Below are 20,508 nucleotides of genomic sequence, written 5' to 3' on the forward strand. Positions count from 1 at the left end.
TATCATGAAGTGTGGTTCATTTTTGACAGATTTTGTGTTCTTTGTAATGAGGTGATGTATGTGTTTAGTTTAAGAACAAAAGGGTTTCAATTTTTAATCAATAAATGTGTAAGTAATACAGTTTTACATTGCATTCTTTTTACATACACTACCTGACAAAAGTCTTGTCGTCGATCCCTGTTGTAAGAGCAACAAATAATAACTTGACTTCTAATTGATCATTTGGAAAAGTGGCAGAAGGTAATTTTTTTTCTGATGAATCATCTGTTGAACTGCATCACAATCATCACAAATATTGCAGAAGACCTACTGGAACCCGCATGGACCCAAGATTCCTACAGAAATCAGTCAAGTTTGGTGAAGAAAAAAAATCATGGTTTGGGGTTACATTCAGTATGGGGGCGTCTGAGAGATCTGCAGAGTGGATGGCAACATCATCAGCCTGAGGTATCAAGACATTTGTGCAGCCCGTTACATTACAAACCACAGGAGAGGGCAAATTCTTCAGCAGGATAGCACTCCTCATACTTCCACATCAAAGTTCCTGAAAGCAAAGAAGGTCAAGGTGCTCCAAGATTGGCCAGACCAGTCACCAGACATAAACATTATTGAGCATGTCTGGAGTAAGATGAGGGAGGAGGCATTGAAGATGAATCCAAAACAACTTGATGAACTCTGGGAGTCCTGCAAGAAGGCTTTCTTTGCCATTCCAGATGATTATTAAGTGACAATATGCATTATTTTCCACTGCACCGTGACTTTATATTCTATACTGGACTTTATTTCTGTTAAGTGACAAGACTTTTGTCTAAGCAAAGTCAGACCTTACTGTCCTAATGAAATAATTAAAAATAAAGGCATGATCATGTTTTATTTGGTAATCTAATCTAGAGGCCTTTCATATAAGGCACTTCTGATACCAAAGGATCAAGATTATATATATATATATATATATATATATATATATATATATATATATATATATATATATATATATATATATATATATATATATATATATATATATACAGATTTTTTTGTGGAGAAATTAACATGAACACAGAGGCTGTCACTCTAACACGTTCGTAAACATCTATTTCTTGTGTTCAACGGAAGAAATAAGTCACACGTCACGCTATAACTTAACAAATAACGACACAGAACTGGGTTACCTGTCCCTTTAAACGAAACGCTAGGCCCCGCCCACCTGTACATTCCGTTTTATGCTAAAATTTGCTAAAAAGACAAGTGCGAAACAAATCAATCCATCTTTAAGGAGAACAAATTCGACATAAAGAGTTTAATTCTGAGTTTAAAGGAACATAATAGATGACACTCGTTCTGATGTAATGATGGGATATTTACTTCAGGTAAATCTCACCTGTTCGGAGGAGTTTGGGAATATTTCACACTCGTTCTGATGTAATGATGGGATATTTACTTCAGGTAAATCTCACCTGTTCGGAGGAGTTTGGGAATATTTTACAAAGATGTGGTGGAGTGGCTTCATGTTCGTTCACCAGAGGAAAATTACTTCATCGTCAAAAGTAAAACTCTGACAGACAGAACTGTGTACTGTTTATAACCTACAAGTTGAGTTTGTCGACATGCTTACGCTGATTTGTGTTTTGTTCTTCATTACAGGTAAGTGAAAATCAAATCTTACCGTTTTGGTCGATATATACACCTGTAAATGTTATACAATAAACGTGTTAATCTTTATTTAACGTTACCTAATTAGGTATTTCTGAGGGAAACATTATTGCCATAACTTGTTCAATATGTAATATGGTTGATGTACAGGTAACGTTATAAGGGTACTACAATAAACGTGTAATCTACGTATCTATCCAAGTATTTCTGAGGGAAACATTATTGCCATAATTTGTTCAATATGTATTGTGGGTCGATATAAGCAGGTATAGTGTAATACAATAAACGTGTAATCTATATTTATTTATCAAGGTAGCCTATTTCTAATGGGGGGAATTATTATCGTAAATTATTAGAATGATTTACATAATACATCTGAATAAACGTGTCCTTCAAATCTGGTCAGGTATATTTAAAGAGAAAAGAAACGAAGAAAATTCGAAAAAGTGTAATTTAATTTAATATATTGGTGTTATTTTCAATATGATCAGTGACTTACAAATTTTAAAACAGCTTACAAGATTTGTTAACATAAAGTCAAAATCAAATCTTACCATTTCTGTGAATATATATATAGGTATAGTGTAATAAAATAAATGTGTAATCTATATTTATTTATCAAAGTACCCTATTTCTAAGGGGGGAAATTATTATCGTAAATTATTAAAAAGATTTACATAATACATCTAAATAAAACGTGTCCTTCACATCTTGTCAGGCATATTTAGAGAGAAAAGAAATGAAGAAAATTCGAGAAAGTGTCATTTAATTTAATATATTGGCGTTATTTTCAATAATGTCAATGACTTACAAATTTTAAAACAGCTAACAAAATTTGTTAACATTAAGTCAAAATCAAATCTCACCATGTCTGTGGATAAATACAGGTATAGTGTAATACAATAAATGTGTAATCTATATTTATTTATCTAAGTAGCCTATTTCTTGGGGGGTTATTGTAATTATTACAATGGTTTACATAATACATCAAACTAAAATGTGTCCTTCAAATGTTGTTAGGCATATTTAGAGGGAAAAGAAACAAAGAAAATTCAACAAAAGTGTAATTTAAATTAATATATTGTTATTTTCAATAATGTCAGACAATATTTAAAATTTCACAACAGCATTTGTTTACCTTAAGTCAGAATCTCCCCATTTCTGTATATACAGGTATAATTGTAATACAACAAACGTGTAATATTTATTTAAGTAGCCTATTTCAGAGGGGGAAAAGATTGTGGTAAATTATTACAATGATTTACATAATACATCCAACTAAAATGTGTCCTTCAAATCTTGTCAGGCATATTTAGAGAGAAAATAGTACACAAAGTATGAATCAAATTATTATTATTATTATAATTTTCAATAATGTCTCTGACTTCAATTTCAAAACAGAAATTAAAGTGTTTCATAACAGCTCACAACATTTGTTTACATTTTAGTTTACTGTAACCCTGTTACAGTGTAACTTCATTTAACTGCTAAGTAATATTAATTCATTGCATACTATACTGGTTCAGGATTGGTTAGGTCTAGGCTTTGTTGCATGTAATTATGCATAATTAATTGTAATTGCTATAGTTTCCTCCAGGTGCTTCGGTTTCCCCCACATGTCCAAACACATGTGGTGTAGGTGAATTGGGTAAGCTAAAATTGTCCTAGTGTATGTGTGTGAATGAGAGTGTATGGATGTTTCCCAGAAATGGGTTGCAGCTGCAAGGGCATCCGCTGCATAAAACATATGCTAGATAAGTTGGCAGTTCATTCCACTGTGGCGACCTCTGATGAATAAAGGGACTAAGCTGAAGGAAAATAAATGAATCGATGATAGTAAGTATATGAACACCCTAAAATAAAGAGTTACCTAATATTTTTTTTTATTTGTTATTTTATTATTTAAGAAAATTGATTAGTTATTTTATTATTTAATTAAATCTATTTGTTATTTTATTATTTGATAAAATCTATTAGTTATTCGGAAGTGAAGGAGTTGCAATGTGGTGTGCCTCAAGGAAGTTGTTTAGGGCCATTGTTATTTTCTATTTTTACCAATGATCTTCCTTTAGTTTTAAAGCATGCAAGGGCATTTATGCATGCAGATGATACAACATTATATTTACCAGGGGCATCGATTGAAAAATGATCAGCTGATTTAGATGAGGAGTTACAATCAGTGGTAAAGTGGGTCCAGAATAATAAGATGGTTTTAAATCTGACTGACAAAAACCAGAGGTATTGTGCTGGGATCAAACTTTCAATTTAAATGTAAACCACAAATAAATTAATCTGTAATGAGTGTGCCTATTGAACAGGTAGAGGAAATTAGGCTTCTTGGAGTTCTTCTTGATGGTAGATTAAAGTGGTCAAAACAGATTGATAAAATGGTATTAGTTATGGGAAGAGGTTTATCAATTATTAAGAGATGTGTAGAATTTTTACCACAGTACTCGATCTCTCAAATTGTTCAGGCAATTGTTCTTTCTTATCTAGATTACTGTCCAATGGTATGGTCAAGTGCATCAAGTAAAGACATCGATAAATCCCAGTTAGTCCAGAATAGAGCTGCACGACTCATTTTACACTGCATTAGAAGAGTTAATATTATGAAAATGCATAAAACTTTAGGTTGGTTATTGGTGGAGGATAGGGGAATTGCTTCTCTGCTGTGTTTCATAAGAAATATTTCTGTGACAAGAGTTCCAAGTGTATTGTACTGTCAGCTTTTGTATAGTAATGCTCAAGTAATGTTCAAGCTCTTGTTCTCTCCAAACTGGATTATTGCAACTCTCTACTAGCCGGGCTTCCAGCTAATTCTATCAAACCTCTTCAGCTGCTTCAGAACTCAGCAGCACGAGTGGTCTTTGATGAACCCAAAAGAGCACATGTCACTCCGCTACTCACCTGTTTGCACTGGCTGCCAACTGCTGCTCGCATCAAATTCAAAGCTCTGATGTTTGCTTACAAAGCGACCTCTAGCTGTGCTCCTTCTTATCTGCTCTCACTTCTGCAGATTTATGTGCCCTCCAGAAACTTGCGTTCTGTGAATGAACGTCGCCTCGTGTTTCCATCCCTAAGAGGGAAGAAATCACTTTCCAGAACTCTCGCATTCAATCTGCCCAGTTGGTGGAATGAACTCCCTAACTACATCAGAACAGCAGAGTCACTTGCTGTCTTCAAGAAACGACTAAAAACTCAACTGTTTAGTCTCCACTTTCCTTCCTAATCTGTAATTGCCTCTCTGGCTATACCACTGACTGTACTCTCTCAAAAAAAAACACATTACTAATGCTTAGCTTCTTAGACTTTACACACCTGAAACTTGTCTATAGCACTTGTTCACTGCTGCTCTTATAGTTGTGTAAATTGCTTCCTTGTCTTCATTTGTAAGTCGCTTTGGATAAAAGCGTCTGCTAAATGACTAAATGTAAATGTAATGCTAGTCATAATTTTAACACCAGGCAGGCATCAAAAGAAAATTTTTTGCTTCCCTTTTTAAAAACTAACAACGGACTGTAATGTGTAGAGGAATGAAAACACGGAATGAATTGACATCAGACATTACATGCTTTGTAACGAGTAAAATGAGATTTAAAAAATCGTTTAAGAAATATTTAATGGAACAATATTAAGGGGATTGTTGATCTGGATGTCATGTATGAATTTTGTATTTCAATGTTTTTATTGGTCTTGTTGTTATGTATTGATGTAATTTTGTGTTGTGTTTGATGGACCCTAGGAAGAATAGCCTTGGTAGTGGCTAATGGGGATCCTGATAGATAGATAGATAGATAGATAGATAGATAGATAGATAGATAGATAGATAGATAGATAGATAGATAGATAGATAGATAGATAGATAGATAGATAGATAGATAGATAGATAGATAGATAGATAGATAGATAGATAGATAGATAGATAGATAGATAGATAGATAGATAGATAGATAGATAGATAGATAGATATTATTTTATTTTATTTTATTTTATATAATCATATATTTATTATTATTTTATTTATCATTTCAGTAGCAGTTTCCAACATTTTTCTTGTGAAATAACACAACACAAATGCACACATAATTTTTATGTTGTTGTTAAAATAATTCAGCCTCGTAAATATATGTGGATTTATGTCATCCTAAAATCGTTAATCATTCTGTATATGGTAAACAATCAATTAAATCTGACCAAAAGCATCAAGTTATAATGTGCATAACTCAAAGTGAATGCCAAATCCTGATTAACATATTTAAATTAACATAAAAACATGACTTTTATGTTCTCGTGACGGTTTGAGCTTATAATATTTTCAGTTTATTATTATTTCAGTCCCAAAAACTACAGTACAGTACATTATAACATAGTACTTTATAGATATAATCTACAACCAGCCACAAATCTAAAATAAGTGTTAAAATATAAAGAGAAATAATCAATATAGTTTTTTCCTCTGTGCTCATAGGTCATCTGTGCTTTCTGACCCTCTCGCCTATGGGACGTGTATCAATTCAAGCTCTTGTGGGCACCAATGTGACTCTTGCCGTGTCCCACGCTGGGGCGTCTCAGCCAGAGGTGATGTGGTTTTTGGGAAAGCTTCTGGTTGCTAAATGGACCGTTGGTGAAAGTTCACTTGCAGATGCTGCGTCAGGTGGTTTAAAAGCAGAACAGGATGGATCTCTCACCTTCAGAAATGTGTCGATGATTTATAACGGCACATACACTGTGGAAATGAATAAAATCGGGGAGGCAAAGGTCAGCGCTACATTTGACCTCTTTATTTATGGTGAGTATGGTGAATATTGATGGTTGTAATTGGCAGTAAATAACAGTTTTGGTTAATTAATATGATGATATTTGGCTATTTTAATAATATATATATATATATATATATATATATATATATATATATATATATATATATATATATATATATATATATATATATAATTTTGATTTTGATTGAATTAATTTTATTTTAATGTATTTTTTTGAATTGAGTAAATATTGTGTTAAATAAAAATAAAAACTTTCCAACCAACTTTTTTTATTCCACTGTATGTGCTATAATTAAATGAAATTAAGCTTTTTTCTCCTATTTGAACAATTAACAGCACTTAGTACTCTCCTGGTTTGAAAATATACTAGTATCATTTTAATTTTTTTATTTAAATTTTTTTTATATAAACTGTATTACAATTAATACATTTCATGTATTATTTGATTTTTAATAAGATTTATATATATTTTTAAATATAAAATTAATTTAAAAAAAATAAGATTTACTTTATTTTTTATCACATTTATTTTATTTAAATTTATTGGGTAAATATTCTGTAAAAATGTAACAATAAAACTTTTAAACAATAAATTATTTTTAAAAATAAAAATTACATTAAATTTTATTTCATTTTATTTTAATACGTTATATTTTAATTTATTTATTGGGTAAATATACTGCAAAAAGTGTTCATTTAAATGTATTAATTTAGTATTTAAACAATGAATATGTTTTATATATAAAATAACACTATATTTTATTTATTTTGATTTGTTTTATTTTAATTTATTCATTGGGTAAAAATTCACAAAAAAAGTTCATTTAAAACAATTACATTTTGTACCCAATACATATTTGTTTATATCAAAAAACATTTTATTTTAATATGATTAATATGTTTTCAATGAGTAAATATTCAGCAAAAAAGTGTTAATTCAATCAATTTAATTTTCAACCAGTAATATATTTTTAAATGTAAAATTTAAATTTTTTATAAGATTTATTTCATTTTTAATCACATTTAATCATATTATATTTTAATTACATATTTAATTCAGATTTTAATTCATTGGGTAAATATTCTGCAAAAAAAGCATTAATTAAAAAAAATAATTTTCAAACAATAAATTAGTGTAATTTTTTATGTTTCTTTACATTTAATGTTATTTCATTTTATTTTATTTCCTTTTGGTAAGATTTATTTTTATTTATTTATTGAGTTAATTTTCTGCAAAATTTTCTGTTAATTTAAATGTAATAATTTAATTTTCAAACAGTGAATACTTTTTTTAAATAGAAATTAACATTTTTATTTCACAGGATTTAATTATTTAGATTTATTTATTGAGTAAATATTTTGAAAAAAGTGTTAATTTAAAACTATAATTTTTTAACCAATTCATATATATATATATATATATATATATATATATATATATAATATATATATATATATATATATATATATATATATATATATATATATATATATATATATATATATATATAATTCATGTAATTATTCTAGAAAAAAAGTGTTAATTCAAATCAATTTAATTTTCAACCAGTAAATAATTTTTTAAATAAAATGTTATTATTATTATTATTTGGGGGTTCATTACACTGTGGTGACCCTAGTTTAATAAAAGGACTAAGCCGAAAAGAAAATAAATAAATAAATGAATAAATTACTTTTTTTTAAAAATAAGATTTATTTTATCTTTAATTATATTTATTTTTATTTTATTTATTGAATAAATATTTTGAAACTTTAAATAACAACAACAAAAAAAAATAATGTTCAGTCATTCATTCATTTTCTTTTCGGCTTAGTCCCTTTTATTAATCTGGGGTCGCCACAGCAGAATAAACCTCCAACTTATCCAGCATATGTTTTACGCTGCGGATGCCCTTTCAGCAGCTGCAACCCATCACTGGGGAACACCCATATACTCTCATTCACACTTATAAACTACGGCCAATTTAGCTTACCCAATTCACCTGTACCGCATGTCTTTGGACTTGTGGGGGAAACCGGAGCACCCGGAGAAAACCCATGCGAACACGAGGAGAACATGCAAACTCCGCACAGAAATGCCAACTGACCCAGCCGGGGCTCGAACCAGCAACCTTCTTGCTTCTTTACAGAGCTATCACTTTTACAGTCATTGGGTACCAATTTACCTGTTTACTCATTATTTCATAACACGTATATGAGCATTTAATGACTGTATTTAATTTAAACATCAGTAACAGTAAATTGTGATTCACCACTTTTCTGAATCTCATATCTTTACCTCTCTTTCTCAATAGATATCATCATGAATGTGTCCCTTCACACTGACTCAGATGACGCCATTGAGGGTGAAGTGAAGTTCACATTATATTACAGCACAATTCAAGGAGAGGCCAAAGAAGTGCGTTGGCTTTTTAATGGGCTCCAGATAAAAGATGGATCTCATTATTCCATCAGCGGGAAGAGACTGACGATAAAGAAGCCCAGCAGGAACGATACGGGCTGCTACACTGTATTATTAACCAACCCGTTCAGCTCTGAAGATCATCACAGGAACATCACTGTGCTGTGTGAGTATTTGTCTGTCAATGTTTATGACCACTGTGTTTATTATAAAGGGAAAGTTCACGGGCTGCACGGTGGCTCAGTGGTTAGCACTGCCACCTCACAAAAAGAAGGTCGCTGGTTCAAGTTGGAGCTTGGCATTTCTGTGCATACTTTGCATGTTCTCCTCATGTTGGTGTGGGTTTCCTCCGAGTGCTCGCTCGGTTTCCCCTGAAGACATGCGATATAGGTGAATTGGATGAACTTAATTGGCCGTAGTGTATGAATGTGTGTGAACGTGAGAGTGTATGGGTGCTTCCCAGTACTGGGTTGCGGCTGGAAGGGCATCCGCTGAGTAAAACATATGCCGGAATAGTTGACGGTTCATTCCGCAGTGGTGACCCCTGATAAATACCTGACTAAGCCAAAGAAAAATGGATGAATGAAAAGGAACAGTTCTCTCAAAGATAGAAATCTGCTGAAAATGTACTGGATAACTCATGAGTTTGTTTGTTCAGAAAGAAAAACATCAGTGTATGCGCATCTAGGAAAACCTTAAAGGCGGGTCCTCAATCAAGTCAACACATTAGAAAAAGCTAAAAAATTGGCACTCTGCTACTTTAGCTCTCAAAAGACTTTTAATTTGTCATTTAGAGGCTGAAGTAGCCGTGTGTTGACTAGATTTTTTCAATTTTGTTTGATTGTCACAACATATTTTGTATTACTTGTGCAAAAACATACAGTATACTGTATCATTTGCAGTGATTGTTATATACTCTAGGTCAGGGCTATTTAATACCCGAGCCCGGCCCCTGTGGCAATTTGTTCCGGCCCTCCAAATAGTGTGACCAAGACAGGGGCGTCGCTAAACCCAATTCACTGGGGCACGTGCCCCAGTAAAAATCTCCAGTGCCCCAGTAAATGCATTGAGATATGATTTACTTCATATGCAAGTGTATTTATTAAGAGTGGTAATTCCGAAATAAAGACGATATTCTCTATGTGCAACCGAACCAACGCTGGTGAAAGCAATGTAATCAAAAAGCAAACTGACGCATCTCTGCGTGTGCGCAGAGAACACACGCGCCTCGCGCACGCGCTGCTCTTCTTCTGAGAATCCCGGTGGTAGTAAACATGCACGCCAAAAAAGCAGGCTGCTTGTTACGCGCCGCTCATGCGTTGTAAAACCAGTGTAACAGCCTTTTTTGTTTTGCAAGTGGACAAAACTAAAGTTTAAACAATATGATGGTGATCTTACTAAGCGTGCCTCCTGATAGATTTATTTTGTATAAAGCAAAAAGGAGGGATGAGGAGTCAGGGAGGTAAGACTTAACAAACCTAATTATCTGCCATGTGTCAAGTCTACAACAGATAATCCTATAACACATCTTTTTTTTTTTGTATTTTATTTAATTGTCTATAGAATTTCATTCACATGAAATTAATATTTATGCAAAAGTAATTTCTTAAATGATCTTAGCATCACTCCAGTTGTCTTAACATTGTTTTCCAGTTACATTTAAGATTATTTTGAAGAATAATTGTATAATAATAAGAATACTTTTATTTATAATAAATATAATGTACATATGTATATAAATAAAATAAAATAAATAAAAGTATTCTTATTATTATATAATTATTCTTCAAAATAATAGTGAATAATAGTGTATATATATATATATATATATATATATATATATATATATATATATAGTGTGTGTATGTATGTATGTATATGTATGGATGGGGGAAGGGGGTACGTGCCCCAGTAGAGCTTTATGTCTAGCAACGCCCCTGGACCAAGACATCAAAATAAATCTAGTTCAGCCGAAAAACGGCCGCTATAGTTATGACGTGATGTGCGTCTGTTCAATACAGCACGAGCTGCAGTTGAAGGCTGCGCTGAGCGTGAGTCAAGTGACATTAAGCGAGTGGCGCAGGCAGCCGAAAACATTTGGATATGTTTGTAGAAAAGGCCTTTTGTACAATGCACTGATATCGTTAATAGGGATGCAATGATTAGCCGATCTCACTGGTAATCGTGCTTTAATTCATTATGGGTAATTAATCTTAAAGGCTTCCCAACGCCGCGTTTCTGTTGCACAGAACAAAACTGCTGCAACTCAAAGTTATGCCAACTGTGTGCTAGTTTAAAGTTCTGAGCTTATACCGCACACACATTATATTAACTATGGCAGCAGGCCGTTCACATATTGCATCTTTTCCGTGAGCAAGTTCATTATTTCCAATGGAGACGTGCGCATATTGGGAGCGGTGGACGCATGGATTGTAAAACGGACCGACGCACTCGCGCCCTCCAGGCGAACACAGTAAGTTATCTCACGCTGTAGTGGTGAGAGTTGTGCGTGACTTTCAGTGCAATGTAAACAGGATATGTTAGACGAATTATCATAAATTATTAAAATGATTATGTATGTATGAACGCAGATAATAACAACAGTTCATTTAAATACTTTGCTAATATAAAGCTTAAATTTACATTTGACAAATACTATTTATTATATAATTCTTATTTTTATTCATTTATTCATTGTTCTGTCATTTATTTTAATTGTAAAATCATCACTCATGTTTAAATCAAAAACTTTTTCATTTATTTTTAAGTCCAAAGAGGGAAATGGACGATTAATTGTTTTTTTTATGAATATTTTACTGAGCAGCAATAAACAACACTTTAATATATAAGCAGTTTTCGTGTGATTTTCTAAACTAGTAGAGTTTTGAATTTAATAAATGCATAATAATGGTGATAATTGTGAAACCATGATTATTCTTCAGACTATAGTCGTACAACCAAAATTTATAATCATTGCATCTCTAATTGTTACGCAGTTTAAAACATGAATGTGTCTGAATGTAGAAGAAGCCTACATGAGCAACACACTGATATTGTTGTGCTCTGAAATACAACATTTGAATATGTTTGTAAAAAAAGCCACATTGTACAATGCAATGATGTTATGTAGCTTCAAATGCAATATATTAACGTTTTAATGTAGGAAAAGCCAACATGGGTGTCTTAAGGAGCAAAAATACAACATATGGGCTCTTATATTGCCGTGTGTCATCACTTATATTGCAAGTCATACCTCTCCAGCCCCTCATTTGGGATACTTTTCATGATACTAATTGAATAGCTCTGCTCTAGGTAGTATTGTGTTAGGTAGGTAGTAATGTGAGCGTGTATGGGTGTTTCCCAGTACTGGGTTGCGGCTGGAAGGGCATCCGCTGCGTAAAACATATGCTGGAATAGTTGGCGGTTCATTCCACTATTGCGACCCCTGATAAATAAGGGACTAAGCCGAAGGAAAATGAATGAATGAATGAAAAATCTGAAGGCAAGGTGTAAAATTAATTTTATTAAATTCTAAATGTTCTCACATCTGTTCAGATAAAAACAAACACATCTCATTTTTTTGTGTGGCATCCCGGTCATAATTTTCAGCGAATTTGTATCATTTTCAGTTGAACTAATCTATGAAATCCCCCATGTGTGTTGTTAGCTCAGACAGAATGCCTTTAAAAAGCCTTTCCTTTCCCACCAGTAGCCCGTTTCATTTCCTACAGCTTATTTTCCCTCTCCGGCTACTCTTAGATGGACCAGATACGCCAGTTCTCAAGGTCAGTCCTACAAAAGGCATCTTTGTTTCGGGAGAGTCTCTGTTCCTCTCCTGTCAGGCCGATGGAGAGCCGGCTCCTTCAAACACATGGACTTTCAATGGCGAATCCATTCCTGCGTCTTCACCAGGAACAGTCAGTCTCACTGACGTAAAGACCAATCAAAGCGGCGTTTATACCTGCCTGATGATCAACACCAGAACTAATGCAGCGCTCCAGGGAAACATCACTGTAATCGTCTATGGTAGGAGTGTGCTATTGTGATTTAACATGGGTAAAATATACCAGCATGTTAGGATGTTGTACATTGAAATATTCTTATTTTCTTGATGTGCAATGCCATCGTTTCTTGGTGTTTATGCAGATGGTGGATAGAAACCATCCCAGATACACATGTATAGTTAAAAGTCAAAATTATTATTATTATTTTTTTTATCTTTTTTAATATTTCCCAAATGATGTTGAACAGAGCAAGGATTTTTTTATAGTATTTCCTATAATAGTTTTCTTCTGGATACAGTCTTGTTTTATTTTAGCTAGAAATAAAAGCAGTTTTTAATTTAAAAAATCATTTAAAGGTCAATATTATTAGCTTCCTTAAGCAAATTTGTTTTGATTGTCTACAGAAAAAACATCGTTATACAATGATTTGCCTAATTACCAATTAGTCTAATTAACCTACTTAAGCCTTCAAGCCTAGTTAAGTCACTTTAAAGCTGCGGTCACACTTGACTTTTCCTCCCATAGACTTCCATTCATACGCACGCGAATGCGTCAGACCGGAAACGCGGGGTCATGCGTCAAGTTTCGCAGGTTGCTGCGGTGCAAAGTTCAAGCTTGGTGAACTCTAAACTGCGAAATCCCATGACTTGACTGCATGAGACCAATCGAGGATCAAAACAGGACGTCTCCGGACAGAAATGTAAAGCATGGAGCAATCGCTCGCTTTTTTAAATGTCTAATCATCTTGTTTAATCCCGCCCCTTTTCGCAGCGCCGCACGACAGAATTTCGCACACACAAAGCCCGGTGTGACCGCAGCTTTAGCTGTATAGAAGTGTCTTGAAAAATATCTAGTGGAATATTATGTGTCAGGGTTTTGCCTTTTGTTATCTTAGTTTTTCTTGTAATGTTTTTTTTTTGTCCACTAGATGTCGTCATTTAGTTATTTTCATTTTGGTATCTGTAATCAGTGTCATTAATTTCACATGTGCCTTGTTTAGTTTCTTGTATTTAAGTAGCCTCAGTTTCATCTGTGCTTTGCTCAGTTATTGTGGGTTCAAGCCTGTCAACCACTGTGAGTTGTTACTTTGGAAAACCTCTTAGTTATTACGCTAAGCTCTTCAATGGCTTATATCTTTGGAGTTTTTTTTTTTTTTAGTTAAACTGTTCTGGAGTTTTTTTTTTTTGCCTATTTGGAGTTTTGTATTTTTTGCTTATTGGAGGACTCTGCTTTTGCCTCACTTTACATTTATCTAGTGGTGGGCAAAGCGGGGCTTCATGAAACATTGAAACAGTTGAAGCAAATGTGTCGACGCTTCGAAACGTTTCGAAACCCCACTCTACAGTGACGCCTAGTGGTCATGTTTTATGTATTGCACTGGTTCAGTGCACTTAACAGCTTCAGCATAGAATGGTTGAGCAAATTGTGGTAATAAACCCCACCTTTTCGGATCGAAGCCTCAAGTGTTATAGTGGAGTGGTTAGGGTTCCTGACTACCATGCGGTGATTGTTGGTTCGAATCCAGGCTGATACAGTTATTTTGAAATGCTTTAATATCAGTTTGAGATTCTTTGTTCGTGCATCGTTCTGTTTCAACATTGGTCTGACATTCGAATGAACACTTTGTAAATAAATATGGCTTGTTTTGGTCATAAAACCGGGTTGTTGATAGATCAGATACAGTTGTGGACGGACGTTAACAAGAATTATTTATTTTATTCATTCAATTTCCCATTTATTGTATTTTATTAACTTCTACCTAAACCCAACCACCACAGTACTGTAAAATATTAATTATTATTTTAGTTACAAAAATTATGTTAAATTGATGGCGTATCTGCAGCTGTATCCTATCTAGACTACACTATAACAGTAACATGATTAAAATGCATAAAATCATGATTTTGGCGTATTTGTACAAATCGGGATTCGAACACAAAAGTCATTTAAAGCCTCAAACAACGCACACATGCACGGTCCACTAGGCCATATGAGACAGACACTTTCATCTGACCCTGTCAGTCAAATGCATATTCTCCAGATCTCAAAACGCTTCTGATCTGATCGATGCTTTGAATCACTTTAGTCACGTGACCAGGTGTTTTGAAACACTTTAATCATGTGACCTGGGTGTTTCGGATCATGCTTCGGTACAGTGTCTCGAAACACTTGCGCTTCGGGATCTCGACACTGTGTCGAAACGTCAGTTTCACGTCAGCCATCCCTACTTTTATCCCTTATTGAAGATTTATTTGTTAATAATAAATTTCCATTAAGAAGCAAGTTGCTTTTCGCCGTCCGGGTTCTTCAACTCCCAGTAGCTCAGTAGGGATGTGACTCACCTCTCACGCCAGAGACCCGGGTTCTATCCCCGATCCTGACAATTATGTACTGTCATCATGGCAAAGATAAAATAAATCAGTTATTAGAATGATTATGATTAGAAATGTTAAGTGGTCCAGTAAGCTGACTGGGGTGTCACTAGCTAATCTAGAGGCTGTGTACACCAGGCAGCTAAAGAGAATCACAAGTTCAATTTTAAGTGACACTGCTCATCCCCTACACTCAGAGTTTCAGCTCCGATACAAACGATACAAAATAGTTTCATACCAGCAGCCATTAGATATTTAAATAAGGCATAGACTAAAGCAGAGGTATTTCAGTGACCTGTATATTTTAGATCGTTTTGAACATTTATTTGGGGAGGTTGGACACTTGAAGTGATTATTCATTTATACTTTATAAGTGTTTTTATGTTTATGTTTTATGTCCTAATGTTTATCTGTTGTTGTTACTGTGTGAGTTCCTTTGAGTGGCACTGTTGTGAGATGAGGACTCTTGACTGCAAACCAAATCTACCTTCGGGTATAAATAAAGTAACCTAACCTAATGTGTTGGAAATCTTTTCACGGTTAAACTGAAATTTAGGGGAAAAATATATAAACAAAAATTAAATAAAAATTAAATTAAAAAAAAATTAAAATAAAATTAAATTAAAAAATTAAAATAAATAATATTCTCTTTAACTGTAAATGTGTAACTTTTATTACATACAGGGCTTGACAATAACACCCGCCAATCTGCCAAATGCGGGTAGATTTCAGCTTTGGTGAGCTAGAGAGCCGCTCCCACTAGCCACTTTGGCTGGTGGAAAATAATTGTTAAATTGTCAGTGCTGGCTCGATGTAAGATTAGAATGTTAGTTTATGACTGTTTGTAAATATGCATGCGAATGTGATCTTAGAATCGGATAGCAGCACGGCTGACAAAAATAACCGTTTGCGCGAGCAAAAGAAAGCAGATAAATAATGCATGAGGGGATCACGCACACGTGTGAGACACAGGCAATCCTTCTCACTGACGAAGGTTTTAGTGTCACGTGCACATCAGCTGTGAGTGTTTTAAAAGCTTGCATGCTCTTGTTTCTTTGCGCGAAGCAACCATGCCTGGAAACACAACCGGTGATATTGGTTCTCTTGAAATAGACTAGAAAAAATGCTATGCTTGCTCATTCACAGTCCTGCTACTTTCGAGAGCTCTAGACTCTTTGTAAGCAGCAACGGTTGCCACTTTCACTGTAACTGTTCTTTAAACCGATTATTATTGAGCTTAACAATAACGGTATACTTGATCATACTTATCGCACACGAAATATTTTTCACCTGCTTTCTTTTGATCACAGTTATTTTCGTTAATGGTTTAATTATCACCCTTTACAATAACATTGCTTTAATAGGAGATTAGCTATTCATTTATGAATAGTTAACTGGTGATCTGAGACCTTTAGCCAGGAGAGAGCACTGTGCATAGGTTTAGATACATGAGAATACTTTTTTTAAATGTCAAAGAGTTCCCACTTAGATATGCTTGGCATTTAAAGCAGGTTTGGCATGCTGTCCCGGGAGAGAACCCTGAGCTCGGAGATATTTGAGCCCAGGGTCAATAAACATATCAGGAGATCCGAGATCAGGTAGGTCTCGAGAGCTCCCCCTTTAGAAAAGGGAGGAAAAGGAGGAGATGGGGTGGAAGGGGGGATTCTTCCAAACGAAGATAGAGCAGTAGGGAGAAAATGATCCATTTATAGTAAACTGGGATCACTCTGATTGGATTATTACTGATTACAGATGAGCGGCCAGACGTGCTCAATCATATCACGTGCTCCTCTCGAAATTAGTTTATGAAACTTCACTTTTTTTCCATTCATAAAAAATTTATAAAAAAAACAAAAATTTTTGTTAAATAAAAAGTGCTAGTATACAGCTATATTGTGCTTGACACATTATTTAAAATTTGTAGCACATAATTAATGAGGAGGCAAGTAATATAAAATATATTTTCCCAACAACAAAATTGTGGATAGTGAAAATGGCAAGTGGCTAGTAACATTGGAAAACCACTAACCACAGTGGCTGGCGATCATAAAAGTTAATGTCAAGCCCTGATTACATATGATTTATTTATATGTGTAGTTCATTGGAGGCAATTTTATAGATTTATTTATATCTATATTATTAATTATTTACATTTGACAATTGTTTGTCACTCGCAATGATTTATATAAGTGTATTAATGGTGATAAAGTGTTTGTTTTTTCTAACTTAAAGTTAAAATGAGATCCCAAATTCACTCCAAGAGATCCAAAAATATGTGATGAGTAAATAAATGACATTTCATAAATAAATATATGCACACACACACATACACACACACACACACACACAACTAATGAAATGACGAGAACATTCATTATGTAAAAATAGCATATCGTTAAGATTTTAAAATAAAATAGCATTATGACTACAAAAGTACAGTGATTATACCAAGTGCTAAACAAACCTTTTTGTTTATACCATTATTTATGTTTATGTCAATGCCAGATTGTAATCTGAAGATTCAAAAAGTATTAAAGGAAATACATGTTTTTGCACAGGTGAATTAGTTCCCTGGAAGCGAGTGTTACCGTAAGTCTTACCAATTAGAGTTATTTTATTGTGATTTACCTGTGGCGACGCAGTGGCGCAGTTGGTAGTGCTGTCGCCTCACAGCAAGAAGGTCGCTGGTTCGAGCCTCGGCTGGGTCAGTTGGCGTTTCTGTGTGGAGTTTGCATGTACTCCCTGCATTTGCGTGGGTTTCCTCCGGGTGCTCCGGTTTCCCCCACAAGTCCTGCAGTACAGGTGAATTGGGTAAGTTAAATTGTCCGTAGTGTATGAGTGTGTGTGGATGTTTCCCAGAGATGGGTTGCAGCTGGAAGGGCATCTGCTGCGTAAAAACGTGCTGGATAAGTTGGTGGTTCATTCCGCTGTGGTGACCCTGGATTAATAAAGGGACTAAGCCGAAAAGAAAATGAATGATTTACCTGTGGTGTTTGTTTTAAAGCGGTCAGCCCGTTTATAGACCCTTTTCACAAGAATGTTATGACGCATTTAACGGTCATTGACATCCTAAATTGTTTAAGTTTTAAATATTTAGATTTTTTTTTAAACATATGAACATTTATATGTATAATGTATGTGTTATATCATCTCCAAATCAAATTACAACAAACAAATTACCGCTTATGCAAGGTGTTTGGAAATGCAGTATGTATGGAGACAGGACAGTAAATTTGACGTTATTCTCTCCTCTGGCTGCCGTTATCAGATTCACACTATTTTTTTCTCCTTTTTAAGGAAGTCTTGATGACACCTTTATAATTTTTTTTTTATTATTATTATTTCAGCAAATAGGATTGTAAAAAAAAATATTTGTTGTACTCTGACATTCACTGGGTCTTAAGTTTACAAACTATGATAACTTTACTGCTGAGAAACACACAAATGTGACATGGGTCCATTAGGGAAGACATTTAAAGCTAATACTTTAATGCCTTAATAATGAAATGTTTTTTTCCCCTGTCAGAGTCTCCCGGCGGCGCCCCGCAGTGTTCGGTTCAGGCAGTGTCTGGAGGCGCAGCGCTGCAGTTCCTCTGTGTTTGGCCAGGAGGCGCTCCGGCGGCGCGAGTGTCTTTCCCCAGCCTGAGCGCTGCTGGTGGACAAGGAGATTACAGCATCACTGTGCAGGACATCCACAGATTAAACAGACAAGAAATCATCTGCACAGCTGAACATCCGCTCAGAAACACACACTGCAGTGTTGTTCCCTGTAAGTCATGCTCTGTTGTTATGCTTTAATTTTTTCCACTCAAACTTTTTCTGCTTAACCCTCGTTTTTTTGAGTCTTAATTTGGTCACAACTTTCTCTGTGTTTCAGCTAAATAAATTATTTTTGGTGACACATCTTATTTGGCGTATAGCGGACCGGAGGCATGTTGATGAGGGGGCCCCGTGTCGTCCACTTTACCAACCCCACCCCTATCCCCTCTTTTCTAAATTTGCGATCGCTCCAATCACACCACTATACCTGCCAACATTCAGATCATAAAATCTGGGAGATTAATCAGTGTATCTTTTGGTCATTGGATTTTCATTTTAGAAACGGATATTGAAAAACGAGCCATTTTTTATTTTCGTTTTAAAATTCAAAAACGAATATTGAAATACGAGGCATTTTTCTTTTTCATGGTGAAACTACAGTGGGTCTATTCATAATTTTATATAGCCATGTGCAAATATAGCAGCAGTCTAAACAATGGGACATCATACTTTTATGAGAGTTAAAACATTAAAAGCTATACAATAATTTATTATATATATATTTATTTATTTATTTATTTATTATTATTATTATTATTGTTATAATTTATTATAATTGTAGGTTATAGGCAATAGAGTAAGCTGTATTTGGTATGAAGACGCAGACAACAGCTCATTATCAACAGTAGCAAAGTTTTTGAAGTGTTATGCAGAGAGATGACTTGTGTAAATGTGCGCAATGATTCCAAACAAATGTCCAATGTTACTGTCACTCCTGAAGTGGAAGTGATTTTAACAATAAACTTTATTTTCAGAAAACTGTTCAGTAAAGCAATGCAAATAATGGATATATTAAAATGTATATATTTATATTTTTATTTTTATAAATATATATATATATATAAATATAAAATAAACTCTTATCCTTTTGATTAGCATTATTTATTTTGAGTTGTGCAGTTTAATTCACGCAATTTCTACGAAGTATGTTGTGTACTGTAAATATTTTGGTCACGTTCTTAACGCATAACTAGGCCCACACGGAATCTGCGCGTGCAGAATTCCGCAGATTTTTAGCCCATCATTAATTCTGTTTATTTACTTGAGTAAATGTGTGTAAATCTATATTTATTCAGTTTTTAAATTAATTACAGTAATATTATTGACTAATATGAAAATGTTCATCTGATTTATGTACAATACAGTTTGCACAGTAATATTTTCTGTCTTTTAGTAGAGATATTATATGAGAGACTTGCTTTGTTTACCAAATAAAGTGAATCTAATTGGATTTGCATTTTAAACATTAAATAAAAGTTAAAAAGGTATTATTTTTTATTTCACATATTAAGGTTTTAGTCATGATACTCCCAAAATAATCCCGCAGAAATCCGCAGATTTTCACCAAAATTCCCTGCAGAAATAGCAAAAAACGTCCTCAGATTCCGTCTGGCTCTTCGCATAACTTTCCTCAATTAAAACATGAAACATGTTTACAGGTTGATATTTTTCTGAAC

The 20,508-nt window shown here is 33.9% G+C and overlaps 1 protein-coding gene across 1 annotated transcript in view; it reads left to right on the top strand.

Moving 5' to 3' along the window:
- The first annotated feature begins 3,950 nt into the window (after positions 1-3,950).
- vsig10l (V-set and immunoglobulin domain containing 10 like) overlaps positions 3,951-20,508 on the top strand; it is a 25,894-nt gene continuing 9,336 nt past the window's right edge. Inside the window, 6 exon segments of the mRNA XM_056475076.1 lie at positions 3,951-4,008; positions 4,150-4,204; positions 6,051-6,442; positions 8,750-9,022; positions 12,616-12,882; positions 18,759-19,001. Of these exon segments, the coding sequence (XP_056331051.1) occupies positions 3,951-4,008; positions 4,150-4,204; positions 6,051-6,442; positions 8,750-9,022; positions 12,616-12,882; positions 18,759-19,001 (1,288 nt within the window).

The sequence above is a fragment of the Danio aesculapii genome, chromosome 16 (genome assembly GCF_903798145.1).
Source record: "Danio aesculapii chromosome 16, fDanAes4.1, whole genome shotgun sequence".
Classification (NCBI taxonomy): Eukaryota; Metazoa; Chordata; class Actinopteri; order Cypriniformes; family Danionidae; genus Danio; species Danio aesculapii.